We start from the raw sequence: 19,566 nt of genomic DNA, 5'->3' as shown, positions 1-19,566 counted from the left end.
TCACAACCTGCTGCGCACAGCTCTTCTGTGACAGCATTCTCCTCCAGGACTGGAGACTATATTCCCTACCGGTCCCACAGGCAGCAGGAGCATTCCACAGGTTTCCTATGTTCAAGCATTGTTTATAAATGGAACCAGGAACACGCAAAGCAACAGTCCCAGTTTGGTAATTTTCTTTTGCAAAGTTGATATGACAGCACACAACAACCACAAGTCACAAACTCAATCTTTGTAATTCACATCATGAAGAGAACTCCACCAATTTATTTATCTTTGTCTCTTCCAGGTTCTCTTCCTCCTGTTTGCTTCTTTGTTTATCCATACTGTGTATGTGAAAACATCTGGTCACCCCTTTAAGCAAAGCACAGCAGCCCTTTACGCACAACACACTCCAGGCATCTGGCAGGCAACCCTACGGTAACTCCAGGAGAACACGCTGCCCGTATCAGTAGGAAGGTATTTTACTTTATAGACTAAAATGTTCTCCAGTTATCATTCTACATTTTAAATATAACAATTTCCCTCTGCCTAATCATCCTCAAAGTACAAAGCATCTGCAGCATTCCAGTTACTAGGCTAATGTTATTTACCAAATCATATGCAAGTGGACAGCCTTCCCAATAAAAGTGAATGGCTTTGCTTACAGTTGTCCACAGCAGACTAGAGACTCCTGCTTTCAGATCTTAATCAAGAGACACGATACAGTGAGATCAGAATAAAGTTTGTATACTGTAATGTCTTGATTTCACCTGCAGAAGAGCTTATTGAAGGAACCACACGTAACTACAACTCTACCAAACACAGCCAAAACATTTTAGACATTTATTCTCTTCCACTATAATCAGCTACTAGTCATGCTTTCTAGAATTCAGGACTTCAGCTAGTTTTGTCTCACTGGAGCCCATACAACTTTGTTGCTTTGTGTTGTTGTTGTCTTTAAAATTTATTTATTCACAAGTATTTTATAATCTTTTTAGCCTGCTCTTCTACCAAAGGTGTAAAATGTGAGGTTGTGTCCACCTGTAAATATTATTCCCAGAGCAGTGATCTAGATAAGATATTTAATAGAGAGTTTTGGAAAAATTTACTGCAGGGGTGAAATACCCTTGAAGAATTTGCTACTATTTTTATGCAGAGAACTTAAGATTAATAACTGCACATGTAGCTATTATACTTATGAAGCTGATCAAAGGTATGAAGTTAATAAATTAAATTTAAACAAGACCAATTAAATCAGAAATAAAAAGGAACAAGTACAACGCTTTTATATTCAAAATGTAGTTTTGCATTCTGCTGCCAAGTGGCAGTGATTTTTTTTTGTTCCCTATTTCTGCCTTCCCTAGAGAGGGAGCTGTACGACAAACTGATGGAAGCGAATATAACCATTACCTCCATAGCAAGTTAATCTTTGGTTTCCCACTTGAGATGCTAAAACACTGAGATTATTAGGACTGAATTCTTAGCTGTGACACAACTCCTTAAAAAAAGAAAATATTTTAGTCACCTCCTCACTGCCAGCTCAAGTCCTACAGCAGCATCTCGTCTTCAAGCTCAGCTCTCTGCTATTCACCAAACTTCTGACAGAAGTCTTTCAGTAATACCACTGTGCACCCGTTATCAGACCAAGCTGTCAGAATTGAAAAAACGAACCCCAGAGTTCAGGGGCAGGCACCCATTGCAGGCATACCTGGTACAAACAATGGCACACACTGCGAAGTTGTGGAGGGAATTCCGAAGAAGAATTAATGATTGCATGGAAAAATTTTTCTGTCATTTGCAAGAGACTCCGCTGGTTCTCTTCAAGGCTTTCTGCAGGCTCCAGCCTGAAACAGATCCATAAACGTAAGACTGAAAATCAAACAAATCACACTAGCTGTGCTTGTACTTTGAGCAGTAACCTTCTTCCACAAGGTAAACAGAAATTTTTATAGGAACATTTACAGTCTTTCACCACCAATATTTTACATTGCACAAGTAGAAGGTCATTTAAAACTCAGTAATAGACAGCTAAGTTGGACTCTCTCTTCCATACAAAGACAAGCATTCATCACTTCCAGAGGTCTGCACTGTCAGTTTGATGGTTTCTCTGAAAGCAGTTCCTGAATTAAGAGACAGATGTTTGAGAGCTAAACTATTAAAAAGGCGGCCTACTGTTTGGTAAGCTTTTTAAGAGAAGAATGATGAAAATTTTCTAAGAATTAAAGTCAAAACAACTGACAACAGTTACTAAATCCAAGTCCTGAAGTGACACAAGAAATTAAAACAAAAAAGCTGCACACAACACACATGCATTCCATCTTACTTCTGTAACTAATTCAATGACCTAAACCAGATGCCTTCTGGTACTGCTGCAAAATGCCACATTATGCCTACACAAAAGTATGAAGTAGTATGAAATAGCAAGCAGATGAGGTTTGTAAGGGCTCTAAGCCCTCAGGGCTCAGAGGACATGCAGCAGAACTCATCTCACTGCACTGGACAGCTCTGTAAACTCTCCCTGGGTCTAAGAAATGTAGATACAATGAATGTACCTAGAGGAATGAGGAGCAGAAAGCATGAACGTGTGAGAAAAATATCTGCAACAATGAAAAGGGAATCACGATGACTGGGAGACAAGTATATAAATAAATACATTTGTTCCCCCCCTTGAATCTCAAACCTTGTAGGATCCACCTCAAAGCTGACGTGCTGCCATTCAGAGGATGTGATCACTGTTCTTAATAAAGGTTCCAAAAGCTTCTGCAAATAAGTAGCACCATATACCTGTTGGAAAAAAAAAAAAAAAAAAACCAAAACAGCTTATGTGGGCAGGTTAAGATAGCAGTCCACAGGAACAGTACAAAACTGTGTGAATTATGACAACCTGAAAACACTTGATTTGTTTTGGCATTAGACAGACTCCTAAAACACAGTTGTGGTCAACTTCTGCAAGTATTTTAACTACTTGGAGAAAATTATAGCTCACTTCAATAACCATAATAAATAGAGGAGAATCTTTCTTGAAGCACAGTGACTCAACACAGTACTCTGTACAGTACATCAAATTTTATACTGAAGGGAAAGCACAAACAAGAGCCTTGAATTCATCTCACCATCTTTAAATTGCCCATTAAGTAAAAGGTCATCATATTACTGAGGTGGACATAAGTTTTAAGAGACTTACAACTGAAGATTATGTAGGTCAGGACTTCAAAATAACTGAATTCTGTACAAGTATTTAGCTATTTTTACCAAGTCGGATCTTCTAAATACCTAGTAATGTTTGTCTTCAAGCCTACAAATCTTACATACATTTTTATTAAACAATCAGTCAGATTTTTCCACAATACAGAGCACACAGACCAAGAAAAATGAAGCATTTTTCACTTTGGAAACTTTCTAAGGGACTAACTGGACACTTAAGTCCAACCAGTTGAGCCAAACAGTCCTGGTAAAAGGTTAGTTCCAGAAGGACTGGTATTTTTTATCTACAAAATTACTTCTATCAACAAAAATTATTTCATCAAGCCTTAAACACAAAACTCCCTAAATTTTCAAGAGATGTCAGTAAGATGTACAACTAATTTAAACTGAGCTTAAATCCTAACTTTGTAGTATTTCCATAAAATCCATTTTCTCAAATGCTTGACACCGTAGGTGGTTAGCTTTGTATTTTTGTATTACTAAACCGTTCCTGTTGTTGACGTGATTTGCAGCAGAAAGAAAGGTTAGACAACGTACCTTAAAACAAAAAGTCATTATTTTACTAGCTAAGCTGTTTCCTCGGAAGAGTGTCTGCATGGAATCTGCTAGCTCAACCTCCTTTGAAAACATGTTCCAAAGTAGCTGGTAGAGCAAGTGCCGGGAATCAAAGAGTGTGACCAGAACACGAGCTAGCTCATCCTGAAAGAATCAAGGCAACATTCATCTGAGCACCCAGTTACAGCTTGTACGAATGCTTTAAATTTGCTATTTGCATGTAAACATCCAGTTAAGCACAGACAACCCTTTCTTTAATCTTCCCTATGCTACTGTGTAAAAATCTCTTCCATTGTAACTCCTCATGCAATTTCAGAAGGTCCAGATAGATAAGCTGTATAACAAGGACCAATTAATCTTGCTAAAATCTCCACAGAGGAGCAAATAGAGTTTTGTTCTTCTGCATTACAGCACACAACCTGTAACAAGTAACATCAATGAAAACAAATACATAATAACTGCATATAAAGTTACTTAGACATCAACTAAAATTCAAAATAAAACTCTTGTTTGTAATTAAGATCTCTTAAAACTGAATACATTTTTTCAGAATATACTCAGAAAAGCTAACTATTACAAAACAGAGGTCTAATCTCACTTTGGTGGGCCCTGTTACACTTCAAAAGTGTTTGCACTAATTATTTCAAGTCTTGTTATTTTCAAAAAATATAGGAAATAAAATACATGAATCAACTCACCCACTGAGAACAAGGCACCACGTTCGCTAAAGCCATAGCAATAGGAAGCTCTCCCTGATCACCCATCATCGTAACCAACTCCACCAGCCTCTCAAACCGATCTGCCAGCACTGTTTCTGCTAACGTATCAAATTCTGTTCCCTGCTGTAGAATTTTGGTGAGGACTTCCATAAACGTAGCTCTTGTCTGGAGGTCTTTATGATAGCCCAAGCCTCATTTAAAAAAAAAATAAATAATAATAATCCAATAAAGTGACTAAAAATCATGTAAAAATAAATGGAATACATAATCACAGGGTTTTCTCCAACTACATTACCTATTGAATGCATAAGGCCACTGTCCACATTTGCATTGAGTAAGTTTGACATGGCGAGAACAGTGCAGTGCCGGAGCGAAGCCAGTCTTCGGGACATCCCACGTTTCCTGCCACCTGTTTGAGCACTTTCATCTTCAACTTCACTACAGTCATTCAGAAGGTTCATAAACAGTGTGAAATACCTAAAGGAAAAGAGAACGATTCGGATCATTGAAAGATTATATGAAGGCAACACTATATGAAGGCAACACTATGAAGATTTGCACACAAAAACGAATAAACGATAAGCCTTCAAAAAAGAATCCCGTGCATGCCCCAAATAATCTTTTTTTGTAGTACTGAATTGTCTAAGAATATGTTGAAACAATAGGAAGGCAATGCCCAAGAAACACATACACAAATTCCTCAGATCAAGAAACTGAATTTCACAGGTGCACCTTCACAGCTAAATGCAATTTCAAACCCAGTTAATCCCTCTCCCATGAGTTAAAGATATATCTACGTTAAGGGGAAACAAAACCAAACCTAATAATTGTTTTCTAAACAAATATGTTTCCATTAACATAGGAGACAGATGGGTAAAATGGTGAATGTATGAGGTAACTTTGGACAACTAAATTTATTCAGCTAGAAGAAAAAAAACTTAGTTTGTAGTAAAAAAAAATTATATGGTGCATGTACTTGGAGCCACTGTATAATAAAAATAGTTAGAAGTCACTATTTACTTAAGAAATAACTGAGATTTGGCTTCCATCAACTCAACACCATCTCCTTCTTCAGGCTGTAATGGAAGCCCAGCAAGAAGAGAGACCACTGCTTCCATACTTGCTTGGTCCAAATCTCTGGGAAAGAAAAAAAAAAAAAAAAGAGCTGTGAATCATTTCAGATTTCAGCAGGATTGGTCTCTGCTCCCACCTGAAGATTTCTCTTCATGCACCAAGTCTTCCACTTACGCACCTAATTGAGCTGAAAAGTCTACCAGAATAAGGTCTGCATTCTGTCCAGCAGGAAAATGCAACCACATAATGCAGAACAGGTTCAAGCAACACATTATTAAAGGACAACAACTGAAAAGCAAGTATGTCACTAAAAACATTTAACACTAATTTTTTATGACTTTATAATGTATCATAGGACAAACTAACTTCATAAATTAAAACTAACAATCCTAATGCTAAATCAGAAATTGTATTAAGGAGAATTGAACAGAAATTGGAACACTTTGAAAGAGCCCTCAGGAGCCATGCCAGTGAATGCTATGCACTAAATATTATCCTGTTGCTGCCCATCAAAAAATTAAGTTTCATTTTTGGCATTTTCCTTAAAATTACAAGCACTAAAGAAATTCCACACGGTCCAGCGGATCCATGTATATCAAATGTCACCAAAAACACCATCAGCATTTCAGAAACAGCAAAACAGCATCCTTCCATACCTTGTCAAACACTTCACATCTTCATCTGTTGCTTGATTAGATGTTCCCATAACCCAGTCTGTCAAATATTCCACCATTTTGTTCCTGTAAAATATACACATACAAAATTGTTAGCTTTTGGTTTTTAAACAACAATCTGTTTCCTCAATCACACTCACTACCGTTTACCTCCTCTGAATTATTACAAATTCCTATTTGAATCATCACACAGCGACATTTTAGTGGACCAACAAATACCCCATCCAGCATCACGTGCAGATTTCTTTTGTTTTTTTAAACACACATTTAGCATCCCCAAAATCAAAACAAGAATTTAACGTAGCACCAGATTCTAAATTATTAATTTGAGGACAAGGACTGTTATGAAAAAGCGTTGGTTTTTTACACAAACACACACATAGCAGAACAGAATGACACCTGAACATGTTTACTCTTTCCTAAATACTTTACTCACCTAAATTTCATTTCTTGGCAGAATGAAAGGTCATCCCTCCGCTCCATCATTACTTCCACCAACTGACAGAGCTTAGTTTTTATTTGAATCGCATGTACCAAGTTCCCAAGCACACGCACATACCTGGGGACAAATGGCAAAAAGATGAAGCAGATACTTCATGGTGCATAAAAAACGACCCACACATCTCATACATCTTTTCAGCTTCATCTCAAAACCTACATGCAATGGACCTGCATAAGAGATCAGCAAGTGTTTGGGCCAATCTTTTTGCCAAGTGAGGAAACCAACCTTTATATATCAGCTAAAGATGGGTATCAAATTTCTTCTGGTCAAAAAGTTTCCTATCAGTACAAAACTGAACAGAAACCTGCCCATCAGCTGACTGCCAACCACTGACACAACTGCATATAAAAGAATGAAGGAATACTTCCAGGAAAGGAGGTGAGCTATAGAATGGTTGGTTCTGATAAACAAAAAAGTCACCTTCCGTCAGTTCACTTAACACTACGGTATAACCAGTCTCCATGATTAGTGAACCTTTTAGGACCCTAAGAAAGGGGACCGCAGTCAACTTCCTTGATGGATGCAAGCAAAGGTATGAACTAAAAGAGTCTAATTTTCCTCCGTAAACACATTACTTTGTATGGGAAAGGCAAGAAGGTTTCTTACCTAACCAGGTTTAGCATCATTGTCTCAATACTAGCTTGTCCAAGATGTTCTGAGCTCCCTTCTGTATGATTGTCAAGCAAGTTCTTCATTATAGCAATGGTTTGTTCTACAAATTGTGTGTTGGTCTCAGTTAACAAAACCTACAGGAAGAAAGTTTCTGGTCTTAATTATGGACAGGAAAAAAAAGGGGGGCAGCTGTTTATCAAATATACTGCAGAATTTCAAAATCTAACAGACAAGCATTTTTCAATTATCACTTGAGCAAAAGAACGTTACTGTATGTCATTATTAAAACAGGTTAACACTAACCAATCTTAGAGATTCTGAGAACATTCTCACAGGTTCTGTTAAGACTTTACTAAGAACTCAAAAATATTTTTAATAACTTTATGCTAAATACAACTTGGAATCAAATACAAAAATTACAGCAGCATGCTCTCAGTCACAACATTAGCAGATCTTTTGTACAAACCACGAACTGACACCTCATTTCAATTACCAATGTGAAAGACAAGACTGATGCTTTTTATTAAGATACAAATGCGAAGGAAACACTTTACCTGTCCTTGAGAATCAAAAAACTTGCTGATGGTATTCTTCAATTTGTTAAATAGCATTGGATAAAGTGCTGGACTCAACTCCAAACCCACCAGATCTTTAATATTAGTCCGTATTTGCAGTCCCACCTTCTCATGGTTACAGACCATCAGAGTCAATAATCGATCTATGAATTTGCTAACAGGAGTCTCTGCATTTCCCTCAGTGGATACCATAGATATCATGGAGCCCTTACGCTCATTGACTGGGCCCATGGGTGGACTGTAGGTTGCTAATCCTGCATTGCTACGATGCTGCAGGCACACTCCTCCGAGGGCACAGAGGAATCCCGTCATGTTGATCCATTCCTGAAGAGAATCTGTGTCAGACAAGTCTATGGAGCCTCCCCCACTAACATGCGACATTCGCCTCTTCACAATTGTCTTATGAAGACTCTCAGTAACCTGAAAAAGAACAACTCGAGATGAAGTCTCTTCAATTAAGCAAAAATAACAGAGAGATCAGAATTTGAAAGCATTCCATATCGAATCCTGCCATTTAAAATTCCAGTCTCAACAATTTTTTAAGATTTGCCTTTTGCAGTTTGTTTTGGCCGTAAAAGAAATCTATCCAGGGGAACTACTTTTGAAGAAGTTGAAAAAACAAGGCTAGAAGTGGCCCAAAGCGGGTTGTAACTCCCTGCTCAATACCAGGATAGAGCATATTTAAGTGATGACTGCCAGCAGCTTTTTGTTTCCCTTTAAAAAAAAACAACACAACCTTTCAGTGGAAAGGACTGCACAATTTCTCTGGTAGTATTCCAGAGTATTCTTTTCACTTTATAAGTTTAGACTCCATCTGTCTTACAATTTAAGTAAAATTATTTCTCTCATCAGTGGGCACAGAGGACTGATTTCTGGAATACTGTCATGGAACTCACATCCTTCTACAGAACTAGCTGCCTAAGTTAAAGATAAATTCCTTAAAATACATAAATTTAAATATTTACTTTGAATTTCTAAGTGTTGAACCTATGGAAAAATCATAGTCACCTGCCCATCTTCCATTTTGGTCTTCGGATAGTTAAGGATTAGTTTTGTAGCTTGTTCCCATTTTGCATGTGTATCCTCCCAAGCCTAAAATAAGACATATCAAGATTTAACTTCAAAATGACTTGAAACAAGTCTTTTCTGTGTTCAAAAAAACCAAACCATATCAACCAACAACAACAAAAAAACAAGAAACCAACAGATATGTATATAAGTTTATAATAAAGTTTACCTCTGTGTTCCCTGCAGTTGGATGTTCAATACGTCTTAATAAAGCCATCACTCTTTTCTGAAGAGCTGCTCTCCCTACAAAGAACATAATATTTATCAAACAGGTTTTTGAAAAGCGACCTGCATCAAATATGAGATCTTTGAAAGTAATTTTTAAATTAGCAAGAGGAACATAACCCCTTAAAGTGTTTCAAAAAAGGTTCTCCCTGTCACACTTTCACATCATCACAGACACCCAAATTCCCATTTTGTTCCACCTATTTCAATGAAAGCAAGAGTTACACTTGAATCAAGAATCTTATTCAAAGAATTTCAATCCCAACAGTCTTATTACCCAGGGGCAAAGATATTTATCAGATTCATCATTCCTACCTGTTGACATCATATTGCTAACAGATGCAAACTCCATGAAAGTGTTGTAGTTTGGCAAAAAATTATGAACTGAAACTTCATCCACTCCACATCTGATATCTGCTTCCTCACAGAGGTGACGGAAACAGGACATTGCAACAAGGACTGCCTCAATATCCGGACTCCACAAAAACATGTATAAGGCGACTTCCAATTTTGTTTGGGCCTGGCGACAAATAGGTGTTCCACTGCATCCTGCTGTACTTTCCTTGGGAAACAAAATTCCAAATTTGGTAATATTGCTTAGGAATATGACAGTTCTCCTACAATTTAACTTTATCCAAGATCCTTCTCAAATTTGCTTTTATTCCAGGAGAATAAACAGTCCTAACCGAGATCAGAACTCTATTGTACATGACACTGCATAAACAAAGTGGCAAGAAACTACCTTCATGACTACCTTCATGTACTTATGGAAGTCCCACTGATGCTAGAAAATTATGTGCCAATAAACAATTTTTTTTGCTCATAGAAGATATTCAAAATATCATTTCACTTTTTCCTGCAGCTGAAGAGTAGATCAGAAAACCTTGTCTGCCCAATGGCATACCTTACTGAAATGTTTGATATTTTGATTTTTTGCAGTACATTCCAACTGCACACAATAGTTCAAAAGGTGAGATTTCAGGTTTATGTTACTCACCATGGAAGAATTTCCTTTCCCTTTCCTGAGGGTGGCTCCAGGAGCACAGCGCATCATCTCTTCATGGTCAAGAGACATCTGACTGGTTCCACCTCCAGAGACATCATACAGGAAGAGGAAGTGACAGGAAGTTCTGTCTGATTGCTATGAAGAAAAGAAAGAAAAATAATAAACCACCTTATCTTTTAAAACAATATGATTCAGGACATGGCTCTACCTTATCAAGGGGAAAAGCTCCTCAGAATTTACAATGTATCTTTCACACTGGTGCTCTAAGAGGGCCTCATAAATACACCCACATAAACAGTATCTTAGAATGATGCTTTCCCTTAAGAAAACAAAGTATTTTGAGAACCATCTTCAAAATGCATCACCTTGAAGCAAGCACATTATGCCTTCTCCCTTGAAATCCCAATAGGTTTCTTGGTTTTACTCCACAGAACACATACCAGCATAATTATAGTTTAAATGTAATTCAGTCTAAAGAAGCCAAGCTCAGCAGCACTATAATTCTCAATACACTTGATATTTTAACATAAAAAGTAAAAACCAAGAGCATGAAGCAGAGCTCTGGAAACAATTATTATCTTTTTCTTATCCTGATATTAATAATCATCCTCTGAGCATTACGAGGGAAGAGATTTCTAACAACTAAGTTCTTCTCTACTGAAAGCAGGATTACAATCCTAAGCAACTCTGTGTCTCAAGGACAGCTGATTCCTACTTCAAGGCAAAATACAAACGTCTTCCCAAATTCATAAAAAGCCAGAATGCCCGTAGTCCTGAGCTGCAGTATGAGATATTTTACAAATGTACATTATGTTGAAGATAAAGAAAAAAGCCTACCACTCAGCATCAAAACAAACTCAAAGCCTCCATCAGTAACAGCTACCAATGTTGAAAAGAGAAAGAAGATCATTTAAAGACAAAAATGCTCTTGGTACAATGGACATTTAAGCATGTCACATATCACACATGGCATCTTCTCATGTTAATACATCTACTTGCAAGCCAGACAGAAAAAAACAAACTCTTTATTTTCAGTAGTAGGCCTTCAATTAAAAAAGTCTGGTTTTAATTCTAGCAGGTACAGAGTTCAAAGTGTGTTCAGCTCGGAAGAAGTCTCCTAGTATTTGAAAGAAGTGAGTTCTAGGACAAGGCTGAACACAAGCTCAATGAAATGCATTTTCTCATAACCATCATCCCCTCTCTCTCCTCTTGCAGACCATTTCCCCTGTATTAGGGAAATAAGTGCAAGGCATCACCTCCTCAGAAATAACTGAGGTTTTGGAAAACCATTTTCAGGGAAAGTAAAACAATCCATGTAGCTGAATCCTCACCCTAACTTCAGCTAAGGGTTCTAATTACAGATGCCTCACAGCATTGTCTCACAGATGACAGAAGACAAAGCATTTTTCTCTTGGTGGAAATCAGAAAACAGAAAGTGCAAGTGTAGCCACTAACACTCCTTCAATCATAAAAATAACCTAACAAAGGGAGTGACAAAACGATATTTACGTACTTTATTTTTTAGAAGGAATTTATTCCTACAGATGAGAATCTCTCGCAGCCACTTGAGGATTTCTGTACTGCTGAGCATCTGATGACTGGTTAATTTCTTGCAGATATAAAAAAGCATTTGTGAACTGCAGCAAAATGAAATGAAGCATTAACTTTATCATCTAACAACAAAATATTTGAAAAAGTTATTGCTACATTTTACATAGAAATAGATGACTGGCATGAATGTCCTACAGATGAGCTAACACCTTCTTTTAACTTGTATAATAGATATGATATAGGTGTGTACTTCAAATGACACCATCCCCTCTGACCCTTCCCACCGCCCAAATGGCCTCAGCAGCTCCCTAGACGAAGTTAAGCAATCTGGGTACTTGCTAGAAGTCCACACTCCAGGGCCACCGATTCAGAAGTCCTCCATTTATCCACAGAACAGATACAGCACAGACAGTGGCAGTACAAGTTTACCTACACTGCTCTGACAACGTGTCTCAACTCTGTTCTGGAAGGAACACATCTAGGGATGTTCCTCCTTCATATCCATTCAGGCCTCACACTCTCTGTTAAAACTGCCAAAGGGTCCAAATTAGTGTCAATTTTAAAGGGTTCCTCCCCCAGCCCAAACAGACCACAGATTCATTTCTACTACTAAATTGCAGTAATGAGCTTGTTATCACCCAGCTAGGTAGGACTCAGCCCCAGAACTATCCCATAATAAGCCCTTAGAGCCACCTCTAGCAGTCATGCAGGCCCATTTGCTGATGCTAGTGAAAGCGTACCACCTAGACTTCAGGCTTCCTTCCAAAACAACCTCCTGCACCAAACTGGAAGAGATCACCAAATTCTCTTCTGAGAAGAGAATGAGCTGAGTTGGCCAGCTCACGCAGTTCTTATTATTCTGAGTTTACAGGCTCCTTAGTTTTTGGTTCAGCTCTTTTGTAACTGACTTTTTTGGAACTTTGTTTACCTTAGTATTCTCCAATAAATCAACTGCAACAGCTGCTGTGAAGTTATAAAAAGCAAGACAATTTACCAATAAAAATTCTTTAAACATACAAGAAAGACAAATGGAAACCACAGGTCAGGGTCAACTACTACCTTCTTTAGGTGAGGGTTTCAAAGTCAAGATCAGTAAATGCACACTTCTAGAATTGCTTAGCATTATCCTCCCTCAGTCCACACAAATACAACAGAATTCAAACAACAAACACTTGTATGCAGGGATAAAGCCTTTAACTTTTTCTATCAACAATCATTGCTACTCCTCAACAGCACGCTGAAGAGAACTGTTAAGAAAGCCTGCAAAACACTTGTGGATATTTTTGTTAGAATTCAAATTGCATAAGGCAGCTTTGTCAGGAGAAAAATGCTTTAACAGAGTGCCAATTCACGCTGATGTTACACAGCTTTCTGAACTATTCACAGCTATTGCAAAAAAGAAGAGAAATCAAAACCCATTCCTCTTACTTACAAAAGTTAACTTACCTAATTTCCCAGAATGTTTCTATAGGTGCATCAGGATTCCATAAGTCAATGCTGTCTAACTGGTGAAGAACTAGCAAGGCCTAAATTCAAAACAAAACAGCATCTCACTTCAGATAAGTTTGTATTTTAACATTTACTGCAGATGTTTGTTCAAGCAGTCCTACGTACATAAGCCTCTAATGGTGACTACAAGATTTCTTTAGTTAAAGCTCTTCTCCAAGGCCAGGAAAATACTTTCCTCTTTGTAACCATTCCCTGCACAACCAAAGGCTTTATAGACAATGGTCAGAATCTATTGTTAAGTGCTTATTTGTGAACAATCACCAAAACTGAGACAAGCACCTACGAGCCCAATGGGGCTGTGCAGAGCGCAACAGAGGAGCAGAGGAACTGTCAAACTCTGTTCGATCAATGCCAGGGCAGAACAAAATGTCTTAGGAGGTGTAGGGCAGCCACCAACTGGCAACCCGAATGGCTGTGTTTTAAAACGTTCCCTCTAGGTCTCTCCTGTAAAACTTTTAATGCAGGAGACATTTAGCAAAAGACCAATAGAGACACATCTCTAAAACAACTGCATAGCTGATCAATACCTACCAGGGCTTCTAGAAAAGCCCCAGTTTGTCCAGCACAGCCTGTACGAACCATCTGGCATAGAGAACATTCACCTCTTACCTCCATGGCTTCTTGTGCTATATCTGGCATACTGGACTGTGGAACGAGTTGTACAAGGCCTGTAATTAATTCAGCAGTGCTGCCTTGTGTCTCAGGCCCTTGCTTCCTTGGATTCTAAATAGCGAAAATGAAAGCAAGTTTAAGAAGCAAAGCTTGTCAATGACTGACCATGCTACTGAGTGATAAACAGTAATTTCTGTAACTAAACTAGAGGATTTCCACATATTTAATTGCGCAGCAGCGATGACACCCCATATTATATCTCTGACATAATAGAATCTATTTAAATTAAACAAACAGACCAGACAGAAGGAAAATGTTTAGCGCACTGGTTAGATGCTCATACTACCCTACTTTTGGCAGCACTGCATTCCCACACCCTCCACGTGCAGACTTTTGATCAATACTCAGTTTACTTCTGATATTTCAGATTTGATGTATGAGATTTAGTCACAGAGTAATACTGTAAAGAACAGAACATTCATTCTGACATGAATTCACATGAAAGCACTTTCAAACATGAGGCTTATTAAGTTACGGTTCTCTTTCACATCAGAGTGAATCTTTAGCAATTTTACATATCTATTTTAAAGAATGCTTGCCCTAATCCTCCTTTTACTCAACACCACAGACAACAGTAACTGAAAGCTGTAAGGAACTAAGAAAGCATCCATTTTTCTGGTCACTGAAACAAGGACTGTAATCCCTTCTTTCTCCCTTCAGTTACACAGCTGTATGTTCCCTTTCATTGTGTTCCCCTCTGGTTCTGTAAGATGCTTCATTTTTCTTGTTGTCTTTTTGCTTTGACAGTTCAGATGAAAAGAATGAACAGGGAAGTATCCTAGATGTCATGGGCATATTTCTAATTTTTATTCATTTAGGAACTTCAAAATGAAATTCTAGTATTTGAATGAAATATTCAATATACTTACACACAGCAAAAGCTTTGGATCAGCATGGATCAGTTTTACCAAGGATAAGAGCAGGAACTTGTAGCTTTTGGTTTCCAAGTCAGTAGGCTTTTCTTTAAATTTAAGGCTTGTCATTTTCTCTTTAAACGTAAGACTCTGACAGGAGGAAAAAGCAGTTATAGTCAGCAAGGAACTATATGTAGAAGTTGCAACTAAACAACTTATGAAGCATTATTGTTTACATTATCTATGACTCATGAAAGAGTTAAAAAGTACATTCAATTCACTCAAGTACAGTTGCATGGACTTCTGCTTAAAAATTCCCCGTTAAATATGCGTATGCTATCACTATTACATCTGTAAAGTTTACTTAATAAATATTTTAGTGAGCTGCAGGTGGACATAAGAAAAGCTCTGGATAAGACAAACTATACAAATAAAACGTGTAGAAGAAATAATAAAAATTTAGAGCTATTTCAGCTGTTCTGAGAGGAAAAAAAGATCACAAGTAAACCTGAATACATGAGAGGGTAGGGAATTTTTATTTTCCAAAGGCAACACACACTATTTTGTCATAGTTACAGTATGGATTAAGGCATTTTCATCTATGTGACGTCTGAAAAGAGAGTGCCTTTCAGTTCTCAAAGCACACAGTGCATCTTTACATTAAAAAATGCTAGTTCCGTTTGAAAAACCAGGAATTGTCCCTGCACCACTCAACACCCTCATCTGAAATGGAGGGCATTATAAAGTTTGTATCAGCATCAGTTTGTATAAGGAATTCTGACTCGACTCCACTGTGAATGGCAGCATGTTCCAGCATTGCCATTCACAACAGAACCCAGCATGACCAACACACCTCACTAACAGTCACACAGTGCTGGCTGTGCAGTCAGTGCATATGGATGTCACTCAACATAAGGATTTCCAAAACTGAGAACAAGCTTCGACCCCACAGCACGCACAACACTTCTTGTTGCACAGCAAACTACTGCAGCATCTTCACCTTAACAGATATAATCTGGACAAATGCTGGTGTCTGTGAAAAACACTCATTTATCTCTCTATGTGTATTAAAAAAAATACGAGATATATTGCATTTACTGGACCCCAGGATGCTCAAACACAGATTTTTATCTCTCTCCAGAAAACATACAGAATTTATATTTTCATTAATTGTAAACTCCATCACCAGGGACTAAGCTAATATTTTTGCCTACTGCTACCAAAATAGTCGGGAGTAAACTGCACAAAAAAAGGCTGTGGATATTCAGCACAGGACAGAACACTTTAGAAACTCAGCTTTTTAATTATCTAATTTATTATTTGATAAAATCTCAAACAGTAACAAGCTTAGTGAAGACAAAAAACAAGTTTTAATTTTGAACGCAAAATAAACCAGCTCAAAATCATCCTCAAGTGAAGTGAAGTATATATACAATATTGTAGAATGCAATTCTTCCAGAAATGCTCAAAGCTCACACCACTTTGCTGGCCAGTGAATATATATGAAAATAGAATAAAATCTACCACACAAAGTATCTGATTAAGAAATTGATACTATGCTAGTAGAGCTAACTAATGCTGTTAACTGCATTAGTTTGCTTAGTTTGCTGCAGTAAGGGAGAACAGACACTTGGCAAAAGAAGCTGATCAGCTTCTATGAAGTGTTTATTTACTTCACACTGTCAAAGCTAAAGGCAGGGGGACACGACTGCTGTCTGCACAGGCATCGGGGGATCAACACCAGTTTGAAGCTAGCAGACAACAGTGAACAAGAATACATGGGGATAAAGTTACACATAAATAAGTTTAGGCTGGAAATTAGAAAACAGTTCTAATCACAGAGCTGGGAGATTCTGGAAGAGTGTTGTGATGGAAATGTAGAGGGCAGAAAGAACAGAACAGATCCAACAAAAAGCCTTTACCAATGAAACAAGTTTGTATAAGGGATGACATTGCAACTGCCAGACCAGCAGAAGCAGTCTCCTCCAGTTCTGTGCTCCACGCAAAGCCACCTTCTGTGTCCGAGTGAAGTGATGTGACTGCAGCAGTAACTATGCACAGAAAAGTCAGGGCAACGAAAGGCTTTTCTGCGGTAGTTACGATGGGTCATACTTACAGCAACAGAGGCCCACTGCCATGCAAAACAGTGACTGGTTGGCATCTGACCATGAGCGACAGCAGCCAATAAGAATAGAAAATAAGAAGCAGAAGACAAAGCACCACCAATCAATGTCAGAGTTGACACTACAACACCCCTGCTATTTTCTCAACAGATGAACATACACATGTAAAAAGCAAGTTAAACAAGTTATAGCTTTCAACTAAAGGCATTTTGACTGTTTTTCTTTCATATGACAAGCCCAACGGTAGTATTTTCATGCATAATTTTAGCTCTTCTAAAAACAAACATCCAACACACTGTGACAATACAGAACATCAGTGAGCTAACGTGACACATCCAGAGTCCTACACAGAAAGATCAGAAGGAAATGCGGTTGCGTGTGAACTTACTGAATAAATCTGGACGAACCACAAATCTGAATTTACTCAAGATTTCTAAGACAACCGAGAATACTGACTTCATTTCACAATGTTGAAAGATCTTTATCATTGATGCTGTCACCAAGACCAGTCAACTTGCTATCAGAAAGCAAGCAAGACAAATAAAAGGAGGTAATAGTGTAATAATCGTGCTAATCATGGAAAAGCATTCCAGTTTTCAGAAATTAACCTCACATACAGAATGCTTCCATTTTTCAGATTAAACAGAACTGGATATATTATCTAGCTATTCACACAGCAAGAACACTTAAAATGAATGGTTAGCCACGGAGGACAGTTACTTCTATGTTGCCAGTTTAAAAGCAGCACGAAAAAAAACCTGGAGAAGCATGTGTCACTACAGCATAGGAACAGCTAGTCAATACACCATAACCTGGAAAGTTTACAGAGCATGTATGGCTCTCTGTTGCTTTTTGGATTGTAATGTTCTTCCCCCCTCTACTTTCCAGTCTAAAGTTAATGAATAAAAAGCCAACATGGAATGGAGAGATGGGAAAAGCGATAGGTTTGTGTTTTACCAACTCATTGACAAGTCTTACCGGAGTCATGCGAATTGCTGGATGTGCCCCACAGCCCTGAATAGCTTTGTGAAGTGTCTCACTAAACATGCTGCGAAGCTCCACGGAATGGCAGTACACAGCATCAATCCTGGGCCACCAGTCCAATGCAGACTAGGAGGAAAATGCAGAAGTGCTCAGCAGGTGTGCCATAACATGACTTATGTCATGGTTTACATATGATTCTGGGATTTATTCCACAATTCTTAGAGCTCTAAAAGTTACAAAAGGTTTAATATAACAAATGAGTGTTTTGCACACTATTACAGATACTTCATTTCAGTCTTAAATGAATTGTAACTGAAGCAACAACTCGAAGTTAGCTGCTTACAAACAAACGGAAAATCTGGGAAACCAGACTGGATTTCAGGATACAGAGAGCTTCATAATACTATAAACACTCAACATGTGCTCAACTCATTCTGATACACTACGCAAAGTAGAAAAGTGATGCCCTAAGCACTTGACAATATCTAAAAAGCTGTATTATTCAACATATTAATCATAAGTAAAACAGCATTAATTTGAAAGTGTACGAATACCACAGCAATATAATTTATTTAAAATTACTTCCTTATTTTTCCTCTGGATACACCACATCCACTGTAGCACATTCTTCTCTATTTCTCAAAATGCCTAATAATTTTTTTAAACAGTGTTCTCATTATCATGCTGGGACAAACGAACTTGAGTGACACCACGTCGTCAGCAGGGCAGCTGCTCAGCACTGACTGGTTCCATTTTCACACTGACCAGGAAAACCTCTCAAATGGAGAACCCAACCAGCAGACAGTGTGAAATTACATTTGCACACGCTTGGCTATTAACAAGCAACTCCTGCGGCACGGATTTCAGCTGAAGCAGCTATGGATCTGAACAGAAGCCACAGATAGCTGGGCTGATTAAATATTTTCAGAACTTACATTTGTGATTATTCGGTGGAGTGAATTTACTAGTACATAATGAAATGTTGATGGGGAACTCTGTGCCAAGCAGATCTGCAATGAAAATAATACATAAAAGCCACATTTTTTCTCTGACATCTTTCATTCCACACTGAATAACATACTGGAGCCTTTTAATTAAATTGACAAAATTGTCAAATGTAAAGACATGAGAATAAGGAACTCTAACAGGCTAAGAAAAGACTTATAAAAACACAAAGTAATGCATCACTAAGGGACACTTACACAGCTGAAATTATTTACCAACTCCCAGCTGCTGTTGGCGCATCTTTGATAATTTACAAGTCACTGACAGTATGCAGAATGACTTACCAGAACGTTGTGCTCTCACCTTAAAGTGCTGGTTATTATGCGGGTTTATGCGGAAGCATGAAACTAAGCAGTCAATCATAAGGTCTACATCTGCATTCTGATTGCTTCTTGAAAAAGGTTTGCTCGGATTAAACAGCAAATTCTATATACATTTTTTTTTGTTAAAGAAAGAAGAAAAAAAGAGAGACACCAAGATTATTCTCATCTATTTTCAATACATCACATGGGGGGAAAAAAGGAGCATGTATTCTACTCTAAAAATTACACTTTTTTTCAAACAATATCTATCAGTATCTACTGTTGTGACATGGCACCTTGGGAAGCACTGAAGTAGTCAGTAAATTACGCAGGTGTCATGGCTTCACCGTGAGGCACTAAATAAAGAAAAGAA

General features: G+C 37.9%; 1 protein-coding gene across 4 annotated transcripts in view; it reads right to left on the bottom strand.

Moving 5' to 3' along the window:
• Positions 1-19,566, bottom strand: part of NF1 (neurofibromin 1) — an 81,156-nt gene that overhangs the window by 47,043 nt on the left and 14,547 nt on the right. For 2 of the 4 annotated variants that reach the window (XM_048966725.1, XM_048966727.1), the window contains exons 10-31: positions 19,195-19,317; positions 18,822-18,896; positions 17,881-18,012; positions 16,896-16,940; positions 14,795-14,929; positions 13,863-13,976; positions 13,191-13,270; positions 11,707-11,830; positions 10,185-10,328; positions 9,503-9,749; positions 9,132-9,205; positions 8,903-8,986; positions 7,874-8,314; positions 7,314-7,453; positions 6,642-6,764; positions 6,188-6,271; positions 5,478-5,594; positions 4,753-4,934; positions 4,437-4,648; positions 3,721-3,882; positions 2,660-2,763; positions 1,688-1,823 (exon numbers count right to left, since the gene is read on the bottom strand). In XM_048966725.1, the coding sequence (XP_048822682.1) occupies positions 1,688-1,823; positions 2,660-2,763; positions 3,721-3,882; positions 4,437-4,648; positions 4,753-4,934; positions 5,478-5,594; positions 6,188-6,271; positions 6,642-6,764; positions 7,314-7,453; positions 7,874-8,314; positions 8,903-8,986; positions 9,132-9,205; positions 9,503-9,749; positions 10,185-10,328; positions 11,707-11,830; positions 13,191-13,270; positions 13,863-13,976; positions 14,795-14,929; positions 16,896-16,940; positions 17,881-18,012; positions 18,822-18,896; positions 19,195-19,317 (3,078 nt within the window). The remainder of the gene's footprint in view (positions 1-1,687; positions 1,824-2,659; positions 2,764-3,720; positions 3,883-4,436; positions 4,649-4,752; positions 4,935-5,477; positions 5,595-6,187; positions 6,272-6,641; positions 6,765-7,313; positions 7,454-7,873; positions 8,315-8,902; positions 8,987-9,131; positions 9,206-9,502; positions 9,750-10,184; positions 10,329-11,706; positions 11,831-13,190; positions 13,271-13,862; positions 13,977-14,794; positions 14,930-16,895; positions 16,941-17,880; positions 18,013-18,821; positions 18,897-19,194; positions 19,318-19,566) is intronic. The other 2 variants (XM_048966726.1, XM_048966728.1) reach the window with 1 other exon arrangement.

The sequence above is a fragment of the Lagopus muta genome, chromosome 20, assembly GCF_023343835.1.
Source record: "Lagopus muta isolate bLagMut1 chromosome 20, bLagMut1 primary, whole genome shotgun sequence".
NCBI classification, from domain to species: domain Eukaryota; kingdom Metazoa; phylum Chordata; class Aves; order Galliformes; family Phasianidae; genus Lagopus; species Lagopus muta.
This window is presented reverse-complemented; position numbering and strand designations above follow the sequence as displayed.